Here is a 24,991-nt window from a genome sequence, read left to right on the forward strand (position 1 = left end):
TGTTCATTTCATAGAGAATACTTGACTTTTATTTAATTAATTTTTTTTTTTATCAAAATTCAAATCTTCAGAAGATTTAGCAAAATTCAACAAATTAGTTATATACTTTTTTTTATTTATGTTTATATTAAAAATAGAGTAGAAATAACTTTTTTACTTTACATTACACTATATTTAGATGTTGAAAATGTGTTTTTATATATATATTTATATTATATTTTATAATTTAATTAAAAAAGTATTCTACATACTTTACTAATTTTTTTTTTAATTTTTTTTTTTAATTTCTATGTTCATTTAAATTAAAATTTTGTGAACGTAAACATAAACAGCAATCAGCCACCCGCACATATCTCTTTTTTCGTAAAAAAAAAAATAAATGATTGCCGCGAATGCTGATCATTACCCAAAATTGGAAACGTTTTTTTGTTTTTCGGTCTTTCCCTTCGGGGCTACTGTAAACAGAAATGTGTGTCTGCATATATGTAGGTACAGAGTGCCATGACTTTGACTTATATTTCAATGTTTTTGGCGATAATGCCGATGATTAGGCAGCAAAACGTGAAGTCAGCGCACGCCCATTGTTGGGTTAGGTCCCAAAGAAATCGCTGTGCTGGCAGCTTGTCAAATGGCCAATTAATCACATGCCTCGCCGTCGAAGCGCCGCTGTGAAGCCTCGTTTCGGGAGCTAACTTTCTTCACACATCAATCACAATCATCGAAGCTGTCAGGCGATGTACCTAATTATTTCAACTGCCCAGAAATGAAAATACTTTGAGTATTTAATCTATTTTTTTTATTATTAATTTTAATGGTTTAATAAATATGTTAGGAGCACGTAACTTAAGCCTATTTACAGCAAGTTTAAGCGAAAATAATTTAATTTAATTTAACTCGTCCTAATCTAAGCAACTTTTCCACTAGTTCATCTATCAACTAATTATGTAAAGCTGCGCCCCGCAAAGTCGCTGACTAAAAATGTATTCGGTGGTCGTTTAGCCGTGAGTTCGATACTCGCTCACCGAATCAAATTTCGCGCCGGGTACTTTGTGGGCAACAGGGACATGGGATCCGTATTGTTGGGGACGTCACTTGTGTATTGTCCGGTGGGCTGATAGGCGCCATAGGGATCGGAGCGACTGGCCCAGCCGCCTTGCGACTCATAGGTGTAGCTCTGGCTGGGTGACTGCGCCTGTGCCGGGGCATTGCCGTGGATGTGCAAGTGAATCTCCTTGCTGGGCGGATGTGATCCCGATGGTGGGCTGCCGCTGAAGCCAGTGGGTGTCCACGATTCCTTGGCATGCGGATTCCAGCCGGGGTAACTGAAGCTGGGCGCTGAATTCTCGTACTGACCGAACAGACTCGTCTTCAGCGTTAGGAACTTGCCCAGTATGGCGAGCGCGTTCATCACAATCAAAACCTTCAGGAGGAACAACGATTTCATGCCAATGGCGACCAGGAATGCAACCATAGCTGAGAGCACGCCAAACTTAAAGATGATGGGTATCATGGCCATTTGTAGACGTCGAATCTTGCCGAAGGTACGGCCCTCTGTAAAATGAAGAAATTAATGGTAAAATTACTCAAATATGAAAAAATCGTAATACACTTGTCAAGTTCGTTATCTAAGTCTTTTGTTTTTTGCTGAGCAACCTGAAGGTCTGACCACTAATAATTCCCATTGAATTGCCATCGCTGCCAAATTAAATCTGGCTTTTTATTTTATCGTTCATTGCGATAATTGGAACAACAAACAGAGCTGAACGCTTAGCAATGCGAAAGTCTATAAAAAGAAGGCGACCGAAACGCCGAAAATAAATAAAAAACATAAATATTTTCTCAGCACTTAAAGATGCGTGTACGCTTAACAACAACAAAATGTTTATATATAATAATTTACGGGAGTCTAGAAGAAGCACATGCTGAAAGTGAAATTACAACAAGGTCTTCACGATGAGAGAAAGAGCATTTCACAAAATAAAATCTCGGAGCCCGCGCAAACTCTTACAGAAATTAAATGAAGAAAAAAAAATAAATAAATTGTTGTTAACACCTTTTGAGCACCTTTAGCTGTTTGTCGGGGCTTTTTTTATAACTCTGCGTTGTTTCTAGTCAGGTTTCATTGAAAACGAAAGTGGGAATTAGAGAAGCCGCTAATCAGATGTTGCGTAAATTCAATCAACGAATCACTAATTGAGGAACGGTACTTATTTGGAGCAGTTGCAGTCGCTGCTGCATATTACTCACCTACGACAGCTGGCTTCTCTTTCTTATTGTTGTCGCCGTCGTCGTCGTCGCCGAACAGACTTTCACTGAGATCGCTGCGCAGCCAGTTCCAAAGTGTGCGCACCATGCCCCAGACACTGAGATCTGTGGGATCGGCAGCGGGCTTCAACTGATTCTGGTCTGTGGTCGAGGTCGCTGCTACTGCAGCTTCCTTATCTGCTGATTGCTCTTCCTCATTCTCTTCTCCTTCCTCAGCCTCAGGCTCATCTTCATTATCATCCTCATCGGCATCCTCGTCTTCAGTCTCCTCATCATCGTCATCGCTGCTATTCGCTGGCTTTTCAGCTGCTGCCGCTGCTGTATCGGCTTTGTCTTCATTGTCATTGGCATTTGACGGCGGCTTTTCAACTTTTTTGACTATTTTGGCGCCCAGAGCACAGCTCAGAAAGCATACAGCCAACAGCAGAGCCAGCAATGAGCGTCGCGCACTTGAACTCTTTGTGAGAAACTGAAAGTACAAAGTGTTTTAGAGAAAATTATCAGATTATGTGTGTGCGTGTGTGTGTGTGCGTGTGTGACTGCATTGTTCAGCAATGACATCAAAACGAGGCGCACTTTAAGCGCATTTCATCATACGCACTCTTGCGGAAATTGCGTAAACGAAAGACTTAGGCAGCGAACTTGCCTCTCATAACAGTCCACAGCTTACATTGTAATAGAGACAGTGCTGTGTGAAATGCTTGTCAGAATGCACTCAAGCCGAAGCCCTATGACTTAAATCTTCTTTCACAGTCATATTTAACGCGATCATAAAATATTTTATGATCCATATAACATATGTAACTAACAGCAATTCCCATTTGGCCGTCGTTTACGAACGGACAGCGCCCTTTATGTAATGTTGGCTCTTGTAACAACTAGTTTTATTTTTCAAATTCCAAATTCGTGTCAACACTCTTTGTTTTATGAGAGTTTTAGTTGCTGTTGATTTTGCTGTTGTCTTTGTTACGAATTTGCATTTAAAAATTTGCAGTATGTAAATGATGGCAAAAACCTGACACATAAATCTCTAAGCATTACGTTATATATATATATATATATAATTTTTTTTTTGTTTTGTCTTTAACACATTTCCAAATGTCTTAAAGCAAAAGTGCAAAAGTGAAATTCCAAGCGAACAACATTTGATTGAATGATAAGAACTAAAAGCTCAAAAAGAGATATCCAAATAGGGCCTTTTAGGCACAGCTGGCGTAGCCCCTGGAGTGGCCCTGAGCTAACCCCTAATTAATTGTTTCATTTCTTAGTTTTTCCCAAAAGAACTGAAAGTACAAGCCGCTTTCCATTTTCAGAACTCAATTATATGGGCAGACAAATAGTAAATTTGTTTTCTGATTTCTAAATGTGCTCAACAAAATTTCCCTGGAGCGTGGCCAAAAAAATATAAAAAATAAACAAAAAGAATTTATATGCGTTGGCTTTAGCATCACAAAAGTTCTAGGCAAAATTATGTGGAACTAACGGTTGGCCTGGATGGCACCTAAAAAAATGCCACTTGAACTGGGAGAATTAATCAAATCTGAATGAGACAATTTAATTAAAAAGTCGAATTCGCATGCCAGGTGGAAGCCGTTGCTGACTTGACATAATTTGTGGTCCCCTTTTAATGTTATACAATAAAACTTATTTAAAGTATTGTATATCAATTTGTTGCTTCTTTTGTTTGGCTTTGGCTTGATTTTTTCGCGGTCAGGTTTTTGGGCCAAATTCTAGCGTCTTCTTCTTTGTAACTGTAAAGCGAAAACATTTTGGCATTCATTAAATGTTACTCTTTGATGTTGGCAGTAAAATAAATGCAACTGCATTCGCATCATTTTGAAACAATAGGAAATTTAAAAGGAAAGCCTATTAGTATTACAACTGGTGTTTTATTTGAATATATTGACGACTGATGAAAATATATGAAAATGTCAATTGATTTACATAATGTATTTTACAACCAGATTGATGCGTTTGACTTGAGATAGTTTTTCCAGCTTAGTTTCACTTTGTTTCCGTTTCTGCATTTTGTTCGTCAAACTGCAGTCAAATTTATAGCTGCACGCATAATTTAATTTACATCTGCCCTAAAAGATTCCGTCATTTGGGAGAAATCTTTTAAGGTGACTTATAAAAAAGATATTTATACTAAGTAAAATTTCGCCTTTCTTCGAATTGTTGTTAAACACTTGCCGTTTATGTCGAGTTTTGTTTGCCATTTATTTTGTGTTTATTATTTATTTAAAATTTAGCACGTTCGAGTGCGCAAATTACTTTGTTAAAATGGAAAGTGCTGTAGGCTGAAAGGCACTCAATTGTTAAGTAGAACTCATCAATGCAGCATATATGTGCCTTAGTTTAAACAACTATATGAACTATACGAACTAAATCCAAACTTAATTGTTATAAATGAATTCGGCCATAGGCATTTTCTGAAAAATTCCATGAATCATCCATTGTCAATGCAGAATAACAACATTAAAATTGAGCTAATGAAGTCTTAATCATACGAATTAAATTCATTAAAAATTACGTTGATTTTTTGTTAGTTGGTTTGTTTGGTTTTTTTCCCCCATATTTTTTTGGGCTTGGCTTTTCTTTGTTGTAAGCTTCATTGAATTTGACGCCCTAAACTTTCCTCTGGCACATATATGCGTAGGCTACGCTTTACTACATGTATTTATGCTTCAATCAAATTTTATGGTTCAACCGATAAATGTCTCATAAAGTTTTACCTTCCATCAAGCAAGTGGCCATAAAACAAAAAAAAAAAAACCAAAAAAGTATAAACTCAACAACAAAAATATCTTCAAAAAAAAAAAAAAAAAACGGATGCTGCTGCTGCTGCTGATGCAATTTAGGCACGTGGACAGATGCATAAATTTAATCATAGCCACAAGTGCGCATTATCTAATGGTTGTACGAGTCGCATGTAATGCGGTCGTTAAAGTCACAGTTCATGACACAAAAATCGAGTTGCCAGCAAACGGAAAACACTTTAAAAGCATTTAATAATAGAGCAGCCGACAAACAAACAGAGTTCAACTAAGCTGGCTTCAATAGAAAGTTGTCGCTTGTTACTGTTTTTTTTTTTTTTGGGTTTGTTCATTTTTTTGGCAACAATAAGAAATGTGTATACATTGTAAACACGGCCAGAATTGTTAGCCAAAGTGATTTATTTTGGTCAATTGTCAATAAGAAATGTTTAATGCATTGTGCAAATGGTCACAATCGTTGGCTCTTTTGTCAATGTCAGCTCCTTTGAGCAGTAACAATTGGAGAATTGAGGTAACACGGTCACAGAACGCGTGCCAAGCATGTGAATTGGGAGTGAGCTATGATTTAAAGCTGATTAGAGCATACCCTGTACACTTGGGCAGCGGATATGATGTAGCGGGCTAATTAGTTTTAGACTCTAGCTGTGCAGACAAAGTTATTAATATATATTAACTTGGGCATTACAAATAACTCTGACTTTGACCGACTGCGAGTTTAAACTTCTTATGGAATATCTTCCTCATTATCTCAAGTGTCACAAGCTGACAAAAATTCAATAATAGGTTTCTTCTCCAGCTATATAGACAAAACTATAAATCTTTATTCGCTAATATAAGGAATAAATAGCCCAGCTATTATAACCAGCAATTTGAAGCGGCTTAGCAAAATTACACTGTCAACGTTGGAACGTTGGTTACATTGTCGGCAACAGCTGCACAAAGTTTAAAGCTTACTCTCTAGCTGCTTCTTTGAAATGTTTAAAATATTTCCAAATCCCCTGCCAAAATTTCTCCATAATAAAATAAGCCCACCTAAAGACATCTGAATGCTAAGCTCAAATTTCTAATACAATGCATAATAATAAAATTCCTATAAAGTCACATGTAAATATATTCCACTTCGAAAAAAAATCCGAGTGAACATGGCTCAGATCTGAAATTTAACCAGAGTTACTTCCTACAAGCTGGAAATGCATATGATTTAGCAGGCATCAAATGTATTACAAATATCTCAACTACTCTTCCTCTTCCACCTCCCTCAACTCAACTCAGCTGAGTTGATTTATATTATTCTGTCAGGTACAGCTAAGAACAGGTAGCATCTATCTATGTCCCACTTCGTGGATATTTCTAATACTATATAGTCTGTATATCACTTGCAAATCTCTGTTATTTTCAACACAAACTCAAACTAAAATTAAGTTCTGTTCTATCACACACATCTAGAGCACTTGAATCTAGTTTTTAATTTACTTACCAGCATGATTATGGCTTTAGTCTAGCAGCTGGCCGAGTAATGTGGTTTCACTTGTTAATTGTCTGTGTTGTTTGTTATATTTCGTTCGAGTCCTTAATTATTACATTGAACTCTTCTCGTCTGCAAATTAACTAACTGCAACGGCTTGAATGCTCCAACGACTTTCACGCAACTAAACAGCACAGCAACCTCAGCTGTGGCAATAGCGGCAATAACAACAATAACTACAACAATTCTACGGCAGACAACACATACGCCACGCAAATTGTTTTTGGCCTGATCAGCAGATGCGAATCCAAATCGTATCGAATGAATTTAGTTTTGTGTTTAACTTGTTTGGTTAGCTTCTTGACGCGACTGCAGCGCTTGAGTTGTGCCCGTTGACTGGCAGTTGGCCATGGTCTTGGCCAGCAGGTAAAGTCTGGACACCCCAGCTCGACGTGCAGTTGGACCAAGCAAAATTTTTGTCTCTCACACAGACCAGTCTCTGTGATACGCGCTTCTTCAACGTGTTTGCTTTTGTGACTCTCGCGCTCTCAGCTACAATTTCGTTTTCAACACTTTCTTCACAATTTTCCCCTAAATGGCAGTAGCAGCAGCAACAGCAGCAGCAGCAGACGATCGCACCAAAAATGCCGACTCAGTGCTGTCTCTACGGCTCCCCTGGCATTTGCCTCTGCACAGCTCCCGCTCGACTCTTTGTTGACTCTATTACGAATAATCGTGCAAGGGGCTAGAGCATAAAAGTGTTTTGCGAACGTGACAACAAACAAGGCGCTGACGTCACAGTCTCATGGCTGGCTGGGATCGACGCACCACGAGTCGTCTTTGACCCACCCAACCACTGAGCCACCCGACCACAAGTCAACCATTTGCCCTGCCAATGCTAAAGCTTTCACGTTGCACGTATTTACTTTGACACATGTGGCATAAACATTTTCTTACTTCTTGAGGCATAACAACTATCGTTCTTTGTTTGATTTTACTACTCATAACAGTTTTACTATGCTAGATGAATTATGGAGCAATAATCTCATAATATTTTATTATGTTATAAATCATTTTTCTTAGTCAGCTAATATATTTGTATTCGTATTACTATTGATTCTTTTATTATAAATTATATAGAAGGAAATTGTATACAACTTTTTATGGTTTTAAATACATTTTTAAAAACTTTTAGAAAGTTTTTGTTAATCTTTAAAAAAATGTATTAAAATTTTTATTTTATTATTCATTTTGATTTATGTATTTTGAATACTTTTGTTTTTCATTAAGCAGACATTATTTTTATTTTCATACTACACCTATTACTATATTTATTTTCTAAGCCTCTTTATTAATAAAAGTCAAAATATATAAATAATATATATTCTTTGATTTTGATTATAAGGAATAGCTACGCGTGAAATTTCTTTTGTCATGTTTATTGAGTAGAATTTGATAGCTGAACTTACAAAGAGCTGGTAGCTGACTTCCTGTTAGCTACCAAGGCGACCTACAATAGTGATTTAAAAACCATAAAAATCACTTTGACAGACCTACTGTTTCTAACAAAAACCTGCTCCCAAGCCAATTATAATTAAAGCTATACAAAATAAGCTAAAACAATAGTTAAAAGGCCATAAAAAAACTAGCTGTTAAGACGACCAGCTATTTACATGTCAACTTATACATCAAAAGCAAGAACAGAAAGTGATGAAAATACTTTGAGGATTATCCAAAGCAAGACTATTTCTTCCATGAATGGATATTAATAAAATTTATCTATTCAAAATACAAAAAAATCTTCATCTTTGCCTCGTCTTTTATCATACTTTGCTCATCTCCTCATTCTAACCAATAAAAGTGCCAATAGTTTTAAGAGCATCAATGGTTCGTCTGGCTGAACATTTTCATTTCAGCATTTCTTGTTTTGTATGTAACCCTAACTCATGTTTGCCGGCTGCCTTTTACCCGCTCTTTTGTGACTGTTTTGACCCATTTCTCCACTAAACCAATCACTCTCTCACTCGCTCTGTCGCTCGCTAATTCTCTCTCTCTCTCTCTCTCTCTTTCACGCTCTCTGTTTTTCGGTTTCTCTGCATCTCTCTGTCTCTTGTGGCTTGCCATTGCGCCCCATTCACCTGGCTTTGCTCACAGCAACTGCTTTGCATGATAAAAGTTCGCATAGTAGCGGTTGTTGATAAGCAAAGGTTATTTATGCGAGTGCAGCTCCTGTGATGTAAAGAATTTTTAAATTTTGATTTTTGATTTCTGGCACATTATGCCCATTCACAGACAATAGCTTACGGTTAACTCGAACTTTCATATAGATTTTGCCCAAGAATCATGTCAACCCCAAATGTGGGTTAAAAGTCAAGAAACTGACTTTGAGCACCTTTTTCTAGATAACGTTCAAGTCGAAGTGCAGACGTACCTGGATGTCAAGTTCAGTGCTCGTTCAAACAATTTGTTTAGCTTGCCTATTAGCCATTACATAATGGTACCCAACTGACAGGCGAGTGTGAAATCCGTTAGGCACATGTGGTAATCGCAGCGCGGCGCACTGCCAGACCTAATGTCATGGCCAGCGCTGTAGCAGAAGTCGCGGTGTCAACGACTCCACGTAGCACGCGGTCTCAGCTCTGCAACTCAGTCAGCGATTTGCTTGCATGGCATTGTTTGTTTTGCTTTCGTATGCTCTGAAATGTGTCTAAAGAGCCGTCAAAAATGCCACACTGGGCTCATCGCGAAACATGATTTCCTAACGGTCTTTGCGCCCATGTCATATGTTGTTATCAAAATTACATCACTAATGATTATATCATTAGCATTTTGACGTTTTACTTCTAACTGTTGGTAAATTGGTTTTTCGAAAGGGTTCTTAAGTAGTAGATAGTTCGATACTCGTTTGTGGAATGGGCAAGAGAGTATATTGATTTTGTGCAATGTGCGTTATAGAGAGTCGCTTGGAAACTTGAAAATCGTCTAATAATGGATGTATATTTTTTTGATATGACCAGTTTTTGTTTCACAATCGAGAATTAGTAAAAAGAAGTGTGGAATTATGGGATATACTTTTATGTATATGGTGGAACTTTTCCAGTTTGGTTACATTCCATTCTAATTGTTAAATTTTAACCGCGCCCAATTCCCGAGTTCCCGGTGAGCTGCTGCTCTACACGAATACTTTCTCTTTCAGAATAGCATTTTCTTCCCTATACTAAAGATATTATTTCTTCTCTTATCTTCCCTACAAATCTATATCTAACGATCCTTTCCGCATGGCCTAAATAGCCATCTCACTCTCACTTAGCACTGCCCTTCTCTTTTTTCGCCGCACTTTAAAATTCTCAGTTGTTTTTCCGTTTAACCTAAACTTTATTAAACAAAATAACATAAATCTCTAATTTCACAACGAGCAACAAACTATAATTAATTCATTGAAATACACACTAATTACTTTTTCCCGTAGTTACTTCGATACGCACTCGCATAGTATGTCAGCCAATTGGGCGTATTTAGTGTGGCATAGGGATTGTAGATGTTGTTGTTGTAGTAAGTAGGATACAGATATTGACCAATAACATAGGGCCAAATGCGTATGCTAACATCGTTGTAATAGGTGTTCGGTGTGTTATAATAATAGGGCGATGCCGTCGAATAGTAATACCCATTCAGACTAGAGAACGTAGGACTGGGCGTATTATAGGGATTGTAGGGCGTATAGTACTGAGCAGCAGCTAACTACAAAGCAGAAAAAGAACATGTATTTTAAATAATTTATAAAATGAAGTAAACATTAAGACTTACGGCAAACAGAGCTAGAATTAGTAGGCAACTGATTCTATGAGCCATTTTATATTTCTGTTACTTAATAATGATATAAGTTTCAGTATTATATAATATTATCCAATTGGTTCTTGCTTGTTTTAGTTCAGTTTTCAGACTAACTCTGCTGTAGGGTGCTCAATGGCATTTTATAAGTCATGAACCGGGAAGCTGTAATTTCACGCACTGACGCCTTCAGAGGGCTGTGTTGTTTTTTTACAGAATGTTTTCTAATTTTTCCTTTTTTTATTATAAAATGTGAGTATTTTTATGCTGTGAACTTCAAGTGAAAAGTGTAGAGAGGGTATCTGACTTTTAAAAAAATTTATGATCCTCTGTTTCGCAAATTTTTGTTATATAAAAAAAAATGTCCGTTCGTGTCTCAGACTGTAAAAGTATTTAAAGATTCCATAAAGAATATATATGTACACATATATACATATTAGAATTTCAATATTGCTAAGTTCATTTAGCCTTCTCTCCATTATATTATTCATACTTAGTACTATATATTCATACTTCATCTGTAAAGTCCATATTTGTTTCCATTACAATACAATCTTTAGATTCTTATAGATCCATTCGTAGCCATCAAAACAAAATAGGAAATATACTAGTATATACATATATTCATTTCATATGATATATACATTCATGATCGCAGTCATGTCTATTTGTCTACGTATCTCTTTCCTTGTGTACAATAGCATCTTTTTCCATCTACAATTTGAGCTTAGACGTACTTCTTCCCAGGATCGATCAAGATAATGATTACTAAGATCACGATGCTTGAATCTTATTATTATATTGCTCATCATAAAAATCGTAATGAATCCTAAGAAAAATCATACACTTTTCAGTGTATTATCCCTGTCAGTATTGGCCAAAACACTCTTACCATTTCAATACCTTTGTTGTTTCGTCATTGAACTTGACTCATCGGGGTTGTTTACCCATTAAAAGTCGCCTGACGGTGACTCCCACAGCAAAAAACAAAAACAAAAGCAAAAGCAAAAACTATACTAGGTATAAAGTAATTTTGACATTTTGTTATAAGTGCAAAACATTTTGTCAAATCGACGCAAATTGGTAAAAAGGAATATACAATTATTTGATTTGCGAGTATTTTATATATTTTACATTTCATGGACGCAATTTGAGCTTCATTTATTATCAGTTTTTTTTTTTTTTTTTTTTTTTTTTTTTTTTGTTTATTCAACTTACAAACAATTACATTATTTGTAAACTATTTATTGACGACCTTCGTTAGTTGTTAGTTGACGGCCTTCTATATACATTATTTACACGATGCTCGGCGCTCGATGGCCCCAAGCTCGATTCTTCAAATTAGACTACATACAATTGTACACAAAACGTAACTCAACAAAATTGTCAACAAATCTCTTAAATTAGTTAACATGTTTATTCATATGGAAACATATTCTTTTCCATTGCGTCAATCCATTCCTGCCTATTCTTCCTCTTCTTCTTGCTAGATCCATTTAATTTAATTAGTATTTTGCTCTTTCTCAAAGACAATAAATATTTAATTGATTGCATTCAATAGTCCTCATCGTCTTCATCTGGCGGATCTGTCGCATATGTCAACTCGTTCAGATAGAACCATTTCTGAAATGAATCAATTTTATAAATATCTTCTGTTTTGTGATTGCTTAAGTGTCTAGAACTAACCGGCGATTCTGTGCAATTGAAATTGTAGTCCCAATCACATATTCTGTATTCCTGATTAAAGCTTGTCTCATTGGCGCACAAATGTGGTATTCGATTGCCCTCCTCGTCGCACATGTGAAATATCTGCCATTAAATGTAAAATATTAAAATATTACTATTTATTTTATATCTATTTATATTTAACAATATTATATTTTATAATATTTCAAATTTTTTCATAATATATTTGTTAAATTTGGATATTTTCATTTAAATCTGTTGACATAGCATTTAATATATTTTGTTGCCTACTTTTAGGCAGTTTCATAAAATCGTTTGAACTTTAAGCGTAAGCTCTCTTATTTGTCTGTCTCTTTCACACTCACTCACCTGACAATTGTACTCCATGTCCGCATAGAAGCCCACCGAACGCCTTTTGCAATCGAAGGAGAATGTTATATTATCTAAATTCGTCCATTCCTTCGTCTTGTGATTTTGAAATACTGGACTGGCTGGTTCCTGGGCATCGATGGCGACCAGCAATATATGAGCTGTATAGAAAAAATGTGTAGATTATAAGTCTGCATATGTTTATATCTATCAATTATTTGTTCTGAATTTCTCAGAATTTCGATTCAGTCATCTATACATCAACATCTTCTCTATCGACTCTTTTCTTTTATAGGGTATTTGCTCTATACTCTACCCTATACATATATTAATCTTTCTCCTTGTTCTTACTGCTCTTCACACACTTATTATGTGGCTCACGCGTGCCATCGATTCGGCCTCAAAGTAATCGTCTAATCAACGCGCTTAGCATTCAATTATTCTGCCAACTGGTGTGTCGATCCCTGCTCGTTGTCTCTTGTCGTGTTGTCGGCTCGATTATTGGGGCCATAGTACTCACCTAGTAAAACGCCGGAAAGCCATAAAATTCTATAACTGTAAACCATTTTTGTGGTGCTGCACATTTTGGCCAGTGTTTTGGTTTGGCTCGTTTCGCTGCTCTCGCTCTCTCAATCTCGATGTCCACTGCAATGCTTGCAAACGTCGTTACGCTCTCTCTCTCTCACTCACACACACACACACAGACTGACACACGTGCTACGCGTCCATTTAGCTGGCAGTTTTTCAATTAGGAAGCGTGGCTTTGTTTATGGCAGCTGGCACATGGCTAAAATGAAAAGTAAAAAAATCAAATAAGATAAACATTGATTTGTTGTGGCAACTGGAAACGACTGTTAATTGTTAATTGGCGCCCAATTTTGGCTTGAGCCAGCACACATACACAGACACACATATACATACAAGCAGAAATTCATTAACTGCATTACAACATCTTCAACAGAGACGAAGTCGGCGACAGAGACACAGACGGAAACGGAGACGGCGACGGCGACGAAGGCAGCTTCCATCTCTATTTCTTTACATGGTCAAGCCAAACCCGCGATTTGTTTCTTTTTTTGGAATTGAGTCATCAAAAGTCGAGCCAAAATTTGGAGCTGCTGACATCATCATTGATCCGCACCCGCATAACAACAGGATATAGTTAGGAATATAGGTATATATATATGTCTAGACACTGACCCACTTAGGGCTGTGCCAAACTGTCTGTCAATTCTATACATCAATCATTTGACAGCGACTGTCAAATTAACACACAAACACACAAAGAAGCAGGAAAAGACAAAGGCACCATTTGAAATGCCATTAAAAAACAATAATTCAATGGCAGATCCAATCAGAAAATAGAATTTATATATGCAAATTGATTTGATTTGATTTTTATTTTGTTTGTTTCTTTTTTCTTTTTTTTCAGGCGGCGCGAGTAAAAGAAAGAAACGACCTTGCTCACGTTTGTTGTTGCTGTTGTTGTTGTAGTTGTTATTGTCGTCTGGGCTAACTCCAATTAATGTGTCAAGCGGACTGGCGGACTGGCAGCCAGGCAGCCAGGCAGTCAGGCAAACATGCAGCCACAGGTCGGCCTCCAGACGAACGACCCGATTGAGCGATTAGCCAGCCAGCCGCTGATTGCATTTTATATATGTACATATGTATATGTATTTCATTTTATTGCCGTGCGACGATCTTTCTCTTTTATTGCGCTGTATTCTTTTTGCCCAAAACAAATCCTTGACATTTTCTTGAAATTTATGTCTGGACATATACGGCGATTAACATCGCGCTTAAGTCAGCCCGGTCGGCGCAGACAAATAATCGTAAATTGTTTTGCAACTCCCCCGCATTTCCAACTAATTTTGTCGGCCACGGGAACAGAGTCCCCAACAACAGCGACAACTCCAATCCCAACTCCAGCTCCAGCTCCAGCTCCAGAGACTGCCACAAAATGAATGATATGCAGATTTGTTGTTGCGCTTGCTCAACACTAAAGGTCAGGCAGACGAGTCAACTATGCCAGGCAGCCGCAGCAGAGGCAACAGCAGCTGCAGAGTTAAACAAAGAGGCGCCTGCAAGATGACACAGCAGCCCAATGTCTGCGACCATTGGCTGTTTTGTCTTTCACCTTTTCCGTTGACCATGGCGCCTGACTCCCCGCTCAATTATGATCTTTAGCCCCCTGCCTCTGCCCCAGCCCCTGCCTGCTACGCAGCCAAACTGATGTAGCGATTGTCAGAGCCAAAGCTTTTAAGCGTGCGTTAAAATTTCCGCAAAAAATGCGCGTCTTATTATATGTAGAGTAGTGCCAAGGAGTCTATTGAATATATGACTTGTTTGGCTAAATTGTATTATTATGCTATCAAATGAGGTCAAATATAGTTGTGGCCATTTCAGTTGGACTACTCAATTAATAGTTGATGTTTATCCTAAATTTTCTTGTTTTGAAATTCACATAGCCTTACGGCTGAAATGGAGTATACTGTTAGTGTTTAATTCATATATGCATATAGCACAAATTTATGTATATACTAAAGATATTACTCTCAGAACCAGAATCTTTGTTTATTTTGGTCTAACTTTATTAACACAGATGTGTTATTAATAGATAAGTTCTTAACACAGTTCCCACTAATGCAAAACCACTCAAAATAGTTGCAAAAGCAACTTAATGTTATGATAGCTACTATGGATATCTTAATGAATTTTACGATCTAAGCGGCTCTTCAATTTGTATATTTATAACACAATGTCTTGCATGCGTTTGAGTCTATGCTTGGCTAAAAGATTATCTAAGACTTTTAAACATACTTAACATTTCTTAGTGGACTTTACGATCAAATTATTTGGTCAAGTTGGTGATTCGTCAAAGATTATCTTACTCCAAAATGTTTTTGGCTTGCGGTTGATCCAGATCAGAGCCTAGCATTACCAACATCAGTGTATGAAGATTCTATCTAAAGGTTATCGTACCGGTACTCTTATTCTTATACTCTTTTTCTTATATTCTTCCTAGGCATTATCATCGTAGGCTCTCTTAAATTTTATAATCAGGGCTTATCGGCTGCTTGCTAAGGCCATCTCTATCTGCGGAGCAGTAGCACCATAAATAATTATCCACTTTCTCAGCTCATTTCATATTCCAGGCATTCCCCTCTCTCTCTCCCTCTTTCTCCTTCTTCTAGGCCGCCCCCTCCAGAGCATTTACACTTCGTTATGCTAAGCATCGCCTAAGTTTTCTATTAAATATTTTTCTGTTTTTTTTTTTTTCTTGGTTTTAATGTGCAGCGGCGTCACTTTTGACATTTTCTGACAAGCGTGAGAAGCGACTGCAAAAAAAAACTACTCCAACAACAACAACAACAGCTACAGCTGAGTCTCTTGAGCGCGGGGGTAAACCATCCATGACTGAGCCATCAATTTGCTTGGCTGCCTTGCTGCGTTGCGAGCGGTTCTCAACTTACATAAGATGCGAGTAAATCCCAAACATCAAACATAGCCATGTGCAAGACCTTGTTGATGTCTTATTTTGTTTTTTTATAGGTTTTTTGCATTCCAAGCGCATGCGCGACATTTTTTTGGAAAGTTTATTTTGGATTTCTGTTGGTTCGGAAGTTTGCTGGCGTTGCTTTGCGAAACATCGCACTAATTTGTTAATTTTCGACGCGTAACCGAAGGCGCAATGTTTGATGGCATTTTTTCTTTGTTTTGGACTCTATAATTTATGCAAATTGCAAATTATTTCAAAAGCAACACTAACTACGACAAACTTTATTCATATGTAGAGATATATCCACAAATTTTTGTTTTTCATCAAAGAAAATGCAAGTGGAAAGCTGAGAAAAGTGTCGTTTTTTTTATTGTTGTTGTTGTTGTTATGTTTTCGGTGTCTCTGGTTGCAGCGGAAGCAGCACTAATTGGCGGAACTGCTCGCCAGCAACAACAACAACAGCAACGACAGCAACAATACAGGTGAAAAAATTGAAAGAAAAGCAGAAAAAAAATGTTGAAACACCAGATGACGACACTTGAGACGACTTATGGCCACCGCCCGCCCCGCCAACGGATACCGCACTTACATAAGTGCAAACATGGCTTAATCATCTCAAAGGCAGCAGCAGTTCAATTGATTAGGCCAAGCTGCAGTTGCAGTTGCAGCCGACGCAGCAGCAGCAGCAGCAGCAGCAGCAGATGGTATTGAGCTGCATTTATTGGCGCCGGCGTTGACACTTGGACTTTTGCACACATTTTTTAGCATCATTAGAGCCACAACAACAACAGCAGCAACAGCAACGAGAGCTAAGATTTCATTTAATTGATCAACAGCAAGAAAACTTGTTAGCTGACCAGCTTGACCAGCAGCAAAGGCAGCGCCCGCCCCGCCACTGATTGGCCTTGAAAAAACGGTACGCAGAAATGCGCTTAATACGAAAAATCAATATCGAAAACACACACACACACACACATACTCACACACCCAGTTGCTGGCTAGGCGGCAAAAAAAAAAAAGTTGTTCGCTCACAAAAAACTAAAAAAAAAGATGAAAATAAAAACCTGATCAAAATCGAATTCATACTAACTGACAGCAAAAAGTAAATTTAAAATCAAATGAAACAGCTACACCAAAGCGCTAATAAAACATAAATTTTAAATACATACACATACACACATATGTGTATATAAATAAATAAAAACACGATCTTAAGCAAATAAATATTGCACATATATATATATATTTATCGGAAAGCCCCGGGCGTGTCTAAATTAACTGATAGTCAGATTCCAGTAATCAATAAGAGTAAAAAAATGTGTATGTATATACATATCTGTATCTCTACTCATTTATATATATCATAAATGTTTGTTTTAGTTTCTTAATGAATCAATTAATAAAAATTAAATGTGCAAATTTTAATATCAAATAATGATACGAAATTCGTTTTAGGCAAACAAAAGGCAGCTAATACATGTTGCAAATTGAGGAAAATAAATAACGCAAATAACTAAAATAAATTGGAATGAGGAAAAAGTGAGACAATAAAATAAGTGCATAAAAATAAATGAATAAAAATAATAACTACATAAAAAAAACTGTTGAAAAATAAATGCAATTTTGAGCAAAATATATGATTGAATAAAAGTCAAAAGTCATATATAAAAAAAAAATTAAAAAAAAAAATTAATTAGTAACTCAAAAAAACAAACAAATAAATATATATATATATATATATTTTTTTTTTTATTAAAAAAATATTGAAAATATAATAAAAAATATATACATATATATAAAATAATAAAAAATTCAAAACTAAGATATACATAAAAAAATGAACATTGAGTTCACTAGCCAAAACTAATTTAAAAAGTAAGAAATAAAATACAATAAATATACATAGATAATCGGATATACATATACATATATTCATTTGATAATACCTGTATTGTCACTTTGTCTTATACATTGATTACAATCAACGCCTACAAATTAAGCCGCGTATTCATCAAGACTTCCTCACTTCCTCAGCTTTGCTTTTATTTATATTTTTTATATTTATTTATTTGTTAGCTGAAACTCGATTTATTTTTTTATTTTTGATATTTTTTTTTTTTTTTTTGCTGGCTGTTAACATTTTGGAGCTTGTCAGCTTGAAAGGCCGTTCAAAACTAATAATTCATTAGGCTGCCATTAAACGCAGCCACATCAGGCATCAATCGCTGACTTAAATGCCATTAACAAAAGGCAGCAAAGACAGCTGCAAATCGGCTACCGATGCGAGCGAGCGAGTGATTCGCTGACCAACAGCATTTTCGATCCGCCGGACAATGAAGCATTAACATATATCAGCTATTCGTACATGTATGTTGTACATACATATATATATATATATATATATATTCGAATATTCGGTACAAGGGCAACAAACAACGAGCAGAAGTTCAGTTATCTGTGCAGATGCTCATCTGCTCATCAGGTGCATATATTTATAGTATATATTTGTATATATATATATATATATATATATAGATTTGATTAACATTACCTTGCTCAATTTGCTACGGTAACAGCCCATCGAAGGTGCTTTGATTGATCGCCTTGATTGAGCGCTCCTTGTCCAACAAACGTTGGAAACAAAACAGCAATAATGCCAAATTATCAAATATCAAAATTAATACTCATGCGAATTTGGCCAAGTGCCGAGTGCCGAGTGCCAAGTGAAGTGGCGATTAGGCTGCCTCAGCGATAGATGATCAAACATATTGTTGCCGTTATAATATTCTATGGGGTATTACAATGTGTTGAGCTATAATGACATATGGAGGACGCCTTTCAACAATCAAGTTCATGTTTGAAATCTGAAGAGTTTGAATATATATCGACGACTTTAAAAGTTATCGATTATTGGAATTATCTATGTCTAGGCTTCATGTAATGTATTTACTATATATTATAGCATATTAAGATCTATTTAAATATCTTAAGCCTTCTATGCATATATATCTCCGCCTGTCATCTGTTAACAAGAGCTCATTAAGATTAAACCTCTGGCTAAGAAAATTTAACTTTACACTAATCTATATGTAAAATCTATTAATAAGCTTACATTATTTACGATATATTCTTTTATACAGTATATAAAACAATAAAAAACACGCATACATAAGAATAAAATCTTATTGTTGTAGATCTTTTGGGTATAGAATATTTGAATTTTTGCTCAACTGCCAGCATAATCTGCTCTAGACTAATATAAATAAATATATTTGCACCCATAATTTGCTATTCAGATATTTATAACAATTTGATCGGCTATCTTGGTTTGTTAGTGAACCGGTTGGCATCCCTGTTTTCAAATGCTAGCCGAGTTCAAGGCTCGCCACGTGGCGTATACGTGATGTGCCGGGCTGTTGGCCAAATGGCTAATAGCACACACATTGCGATTGCCTTTTCACACAATTAAGCATCAGTAACAGTCGCAGCAGCAACAGCAGCAGCAGCAGCAGCAGCAGCCGTAACTACAATTACAACATTAACTAACTGCCTTGTAATGTGGCAGCAATAAATTTTATGTAAATCGTTTTTGCTGTAAGCCATTTTTATTTTTATTGCGGCTAAAGAAGAAAACGGTGCATGGTTAAACAATGCAAATGAATTGCATACAACATGATGTGCAAGCTCACACACACACGAAGATATATACACATACACAGTCATACACATGCGAAGCGAGTTCGTTGAGTTGGTTTGGCTTAAAGATTTTCCAAGAATGCGCCAGCCGAGCAGCTGCAGAAGCGGGTGGCTCTGCTATGCCAGTCAAGTGTCTTTGCTCGCACACACTCTCACGCTCACACACACGTACACTCACACACTATTATAACAACAACAACGGGCAACAAGTTTTTGTCGCTGGCACTTTGAAAATTTATCGATTGCAGCCACACGCTGCTCACAATTGCAACTTTGTATTCATGAATAAAATATTTGCCACATCTCACATAATTGTTTTTAATAAGTTTCTATTTAAGCAAGCTATAAATAAGCTGCGGAACGTAATCGATAAGTAGTAATTTATAAGAGTATACGAAATTGTATTTTATAATTTAATGTGAATAAAAATAAACAATAATAAAAACAAGTAAGAAGGCTCTAGTCGAGACTGCTCGACTAGGAGATACCCTGAACCCTCTAAGCTGATATTCTAATCATTCTGCATTTTTATGAACACATACATACACATGCATCCACACGCACGCACAAGCCTGCGCTCTGCTAACTGCGCAGTAAGCAGCGACTGCGCTTGGGCTGCGCTGCTTTGTGGGCAATATTATGAGAATTTATTTGTTGAATAATTTCTTTTGTAGACATAAGATCTTAATGAATTTTAGAGTGTAATTATATGATGAATATGTGTGTACATTCCAAAGCACAAGTCTCTAGTACTTGAAATGCGTTTTTTACGAATTGGGGTAAAAGGGGGCGTGGTATCCAAAATCTGTAAATTACAAAATCTTTGTATCGATTAACTTTATATACAACGCAAATTTGAAGACTCCAGGTCTAAAAGTGTTCAAATTAGGCTGAAAAAACAATACCGATTTTTCGATTATTCTCGATAAAAAGTTATCGGACGATTTATCGAAAAATAAAGCAAACTCGTACTGCGTATGGTCACACGAGTATGCATGCCAAATTTCGCTCTCTGCTCTTATAACTTCTGAGATCGACGCACTCATACGGACGGACGGACGGACGGACGGACGGACGGACGACGACAGACGGACAGGGCTATATCGACTCAGCTCGTCGCGCTGATCAAGAATATATATACTTTGTGGGGTCTGCCATCCTTCTGCCCGTTACATACTTTTTCACAAAACCATTATACCCTGATTTCCCATTTTCAATGGGTTCAGGGTATAAAAATATTTTATATGCATATGAATATACAACTGTATAACGGCATTAACAGCTATTTTAGATGTGTATGAAATACAAGTATATGAACGTGGATTTTATACAGCAAAATTATTAATAATTTTTAATAATAATCATTTTTTAATAATTTTTAATAGTATATTTATAGATATACATTTTTGTTGTCATTTCATTTAATTTCAATTTAAAAATATATTTGACATTCAAAAGCTTCAACCAGTTGTTGTGTGGTCTCTGATGTATCACAATAATATCCTCCTACAATAAACAATTTCCGATTCATATCTAAAAAGCCGTCAGCTTAAGCCGATTTAAGTATCGAGCAATACTTTGACAATTCCAATTGCCAGTTTCAAATGAGAAAATAAAAACTGGAATTTTAATCAGATCAGCAATTCCAATTGGCGTCCAATAAGCAGATAATTTCAGCTCATTTATACTAGAATTAAATGCTATTTAAAAACATGAAAGCACTTCCAGGAACATTTCTTGACATTTGTTTGCTTGCTAATAGCCACAAAACTGAAAATAACATGTTTGACAAAAGAAATACAGATAAAAAATCCTCCACAAACTGATAAATTGTTGACAAAACAAAAATTAAGCAAGCAGTCGAGCATTACCGACTGCATAATACTTATTCACTTAACGTGCCCGATTGATATGGCAGCTCTAGAAGATATAGTTTAAACCTATTTTCCTTGACCTCCCAATGGGCGTAGCTATAATTTTTTATTTTGGAATGCTAAACAGAGCATGTATTTCAAATATCAAGTCTGTAGCACTTCAAGAAGCATATCTGACTTACCGGAAACTAGCCACGCCCCTAGTGGACAGATCGAAAAAATCATGACAATTTAATTCGTATACAAGAATATATCAGAATTTCAATTCTCTAGCTTCAAGTCGGGCAATGTCAAAAACCAATATACTCATTGCACTTTGACGAGTGAGCATTAAAAACTGAAACAGTAAAGCTGTCTGTCTCGTCTGGTAGCTAAAGCTTCGATCTATTGTGTTTGCATTCTTGAGTGAATGGCGAAGCTTAAGCCAAATGCAGTTGGCAAGTGGCTAGAGAGTTTGCTGTCAAATTAAGGCCAATGCTTTCTCGTATCAAAAACGGAATTGCTGGCCTCGTCAGCTGGCGCTGCTGGTGCTGGCCGCTGCCATTTGCGATTAGGCATTGAATATGTTAATAGCAGGCAGCACAGCGCTGAGCACCGCCATCGATACATCATTAAGCGTGACAAGAATTGCATAACGCATGCCCAGCCAGTCAAATGTGGAGCAGCACTTTATGTAAGCGCGCTGCAAATGCAGCTGCGCTAACTGGAGCAGAGGAAGATCGTACCTACCAGGTTGAGCAGGGCCAAGGAAAGTGTTGCGATGTTGCCCGTAACGTAAGTAACACAATTTTGATGGCAGCTGCTGCAGAGTTGTTTTTTTTCTTAGTTTTGCTTTTTGTTTATTTTGATTTGAATCGCATTTGCATTTGGTGTAAACAGCGTGCGATCTGCTGATATTTAACACAATTACGTTTTATTACATAAATCAACTTTTTGCTTGTGATTTCTTTTATTTATAACTATAATTTTTGCACTGGAAAAACTATTTGCTGTTGTTTCATCGACAATTGTTGTTGGCGTTATTTCGCCACCAAGCAACAACAACAACAACAACAATAACAATAATAATAGTAACAATTTTTTTTTTATTATAAAAATATTGCTCTTTCTTCACACGCACAGCAGCAGCAGCAGCAGAAGAAGGCGAAAAGCAATACCAATACCAAGCCAAACAAGAGCAATTTAATGCTCAAAGCTCACACAGATATAAACGCACACACACACACTGGCACAGATGCAGAGCGGGCGATTGAGCGCGCGCGCGTATCCGTCAGATACAAAATTCGTTATAAGACAAAGCAACAACCGTTCGCTAGCGCGCACGTCGCACGAATAAAATGCGAAGACCAGAAAACGCAAAGTCAAGCCAAACACTTGACGAAATTCAACTTTAGCTTTGGCTTTGCAAAGACATACACACACACACACACACACAACACATACGACACAAAGACACCGACACAAAGACACACAAAACAATATGTTTCAAAAATATTTATAATTTCTTTGCTTGGCTCGAAACGAACTTGTTGTTATTGCTATTGTTGGCCAAATGCATTTGTAACTCAACTCGACACGAATTTGGCACTTGGCTAGCTAGCGATTCGCGTCTGAAAACGTTGGCAAAGTCTGCGCTCAACTGGTTCGTCGGCCGTCGCTCAAATTGGTTTTATATGCACGCGCTCAGCTGAGGCTCGATTCGGACTCGGATTCAGATTCGGATTCGGATTCGGATTCGCTTACAGCTTCCCCAGTTGCCGTCAGTTGGCCATCTGCAACTTAAACTATGTGTCTTCGGCTTTAGCACGAGCGCGACAAAGAAAACCAAAAAAAGACCAAAATTGAGGTAGGTTTGGAGCGCCGTGAATGAATCTGCAGACGGCGCTGCCAACTCGACTCGATTTGCACATCAAAATAGAGCGCAAAAACAAATCAAGCGCAGACCTCAAATCTCATTCATAAAGTTGAGATTGCAAGCTGCATAAGCCGCTGCACTTCAGAAAAATTATGGTTAGTTGATAAAAAGAAAACTGAACAAGTTTTTGGCTGAAAATATTGCTTAAGCTTATTATTTAAAGAATCGTTATCTTTTCTTATTCATTAGATTCCGCATCAGTTTAGCGAACATAAAATTAGCTAGTTTGATTTGATTGTGACGTATTTTCAGCTAATGCCCTCCTCCTCGATTCTCAAAAATTCAAGTGAGGGCTAGAGGTTTTCATGTTGTGTATTTTACGTAAACTTCATATGTAAACTACGTAAGTTACGTAAACTACGCAAACTACGTAAGCTACGTAAAGTACTCTAGTTACGTAATTACGTAAACTGCGCGAGTTACGTAAAGTACGTAAACTGCGTAAGTTACGTAAGCTGCGTAAGTTATGTAAACTACGTAAATAACGTAAACTACGTAAGTTACGTAAGCTGCGTAAGTTATGTAAACTACGTAAATTACGTAAACTACGTAAGTTACGTAAGCTGCGTAAGTTACGTAAGCTGCGTAAGTTATGTAAGCTACGTAAATTACGTAAACTACGTAAGCTACGTAATCTACTCGTAAGTTACGTAAACTACGTAAACTACGTAATCTACTCAAGTTACGTAAACTACGTAAATTACGTAAATTACGTAAACTACGTAAGCTACGTAAACTACGTAAGCTACTCAAGTTACGTAATTACGTAAACTACGTAAGTTATGTAAACTACGTAAGTTATGTAAACTACGTACATTACGTAAACTACGTAAGTTATGTAAACTACGTAAATTACGTAAACTACGTAAGTTACGTAAGCTACTTAAGCTCCGTAGCATTACGTTAGCTACTTAGCATTACTTAAAATACGTATGTTACGTATTCTACGTAAACTACGTGTGATATATCTTTTACGTATACTAGCGGTGTTTTGTGTTTTACGTAAACAAAGTATGTAAATATGTTTCATATGGTATATATGCTACGTATGCTACTTATTTTATTCAAAGTATCGTATCGTTAATATCAATAATATCCATTGTATTAAACGTATCAAACTTATATAAAGTAATATCATGTTTGTAACGCGTGGAGCATATGAAATGTAAATACGTCAGCACAGCCGATTCATGAGGGGTTTTTTATTTAGGCTTACCAATTTCTATAAAATACCCTGATAAACCACTTTCAATATGGTTTGGGGCATAAAGTATATGTCTCACCTACTTGTTTAGTGCCGCTGTCCAGTTTTGAGCTTCGATCAGAACTTACCGCGCTTGTTTAATTAACATAATTAAATATAAATACGAGCAGAGGCACCACAACAGCAAATATAACAATTTGCATAAAAACAACTTTTTAATTTTATTATAAAATCAGAAATCAAATGTTGCTGTTAAATTCGAGATTTGTTGTTAAGCGCTTGTTGAAATTGCTCAAATCGACATTAGGTTCATCATCAAACACGTCCGATTGTTGAAGAATCCGTTTGTTCTGTTTGTTTTTGTTTTCGGTTTTTTCCCCTCCCTCTCTATCTCTCTCCCTCCTCTCTTC

At 36.6% G+C, this 24,991-nt stretch overlaps 2 protein-coding genes across 9 annotated transcripts; both read right to left on the minus strand.

Moving 5' to 3' along the window:
• Positions 1–779: 779 nt before the first annotated feature.
• LOC6581382 lies at positions 780–10,671 on the minus strand. 2 transcript variants are annotated; one of them, XM_044009948.1, is made up of 3 exons: positions 10,315–10,671; positions 2,248–2,734; positions 780–1,551 (listed from the first exon to the last, which is right to left on the minus strand). In XM_044009948.1, the coding sequence occupies exons 1-3, from the start codon at positions 10,357–10,359 to the stop codon at positions 1,019–1,021; spliced, it is 1,065 nt and encodes a 354-aa protein (XP_043865883.1). In that variant the 5' UTR covers positions 10,360–10,671; the 3' UTR covers positions 780–1,018. The 2 variants fall into 2 exon arrangements, with proteins under 2 accessions (XP_043865883.1, XP_002007117.1); XM_002007081.4 differs by lacking the exon at positions 10,315–10,671 and adding an exon at positions 6,520–6,893.
• Positions 10,672–11,462: 791 nt separating this feature from the next.
• LOC6581384 lies at positions 11,463–23,102 on the minus strand. 7 transcript variants are annotated; one of them, XM_015161798.3, is made up of 5 exons: positions 22,989–23,102; positions 12,914–13,180; positions 12,394–12,554; positions 12,025–12,147; positions 11,463–11,961 (listed from the first exon to the last, which is right to left on the minus strand). In XM_015161798.3, exons 2-5 carry the CDS (start codon positions 12,975–12,977, stop codon positions 11,893–11,895), a joined length of 417 nt encoding a protein of 138 aa, XP_015017284.1. In that variant the 5' UTR covers positions 12,978–13,180; positions 22,989–23,102; the 3' UTR covers positions 11,463–11,892. The 7 variants fall into 7 exon arrangements, with proteins under 7 accessions (XP_015017284.1, XP_032587456.1, XP_043865886.1 ...); XM_032731565.2 differs by having other exon boundaries at positions 23,033–23,051; XM_044009951.1 differs by lacking the exon at positions 22,989–23,102 and adding an exon at positions 22,685–22,845.
• Positions 23,103–24,991: the final 1,889 nt, after the last annotated feature.

The sequence above is a fragment of the Drosophila mojavensis genome, unplaced genomic scaffold (assembly GCF_018153725.1).
Source record: "Drosophila mojavensis isolate 15081-1352.22 unplaced genomic scaffold, ASM1815372v1 contig_74, whole genome shotgun sequence".
Lineage (NCBI taxonomy): Eukaryota > Metazoa > Arthropoda > Insecta > Diptera > Drosophilidae > Drosophila > Drosophila mojavensis.

Bases quoted from the DNA above. Each gene is read 5' to 3' on its own strand.
- LOC6581384 (XM_015161798.3), bottom strand. From the start codon at position 12,977: ATGTGCAGCACCACAAAAATGGTTTACAGTTATAGAATTTTATGGCTT. The intron at 12,555-12,913 runs GTGAGTACTATG...TTTTCTATACAG, and splicing joins GCTTTCCGGCGTTTTACTAG to CTCATATATTGCTGGTCGCC. The intron at 11,962-12,024 runs GTTAGTTCTAGA...GATTCATTTCAG, and splicing joins TCAATTGCACAGAATCGCCG to AAATGGTTCTATCTGAACGA.
- LOC6581382 (XM_044009948.1), bottom strand. From the start codon at position 10,359: ATGGCTCATAGAATCAGTTGCCTACTAATTCTAGCTCTGTTTGCC. The intron at 2,735-10,314 runs GTAAGTCTTAAT...TTGTACTTTCAG, and splicing joins TAATTCTAGCTCTGTTTGCC to TTTCTCACAAAGAGTTCAAG. The intron at 1,552-2,247 runs GTGAGTAATATG...TTCATTTTACAG, and splicing joins AGAGAAGCCAGCTGTCGTAG to AGGGCCGTACCTTCGGCAAG.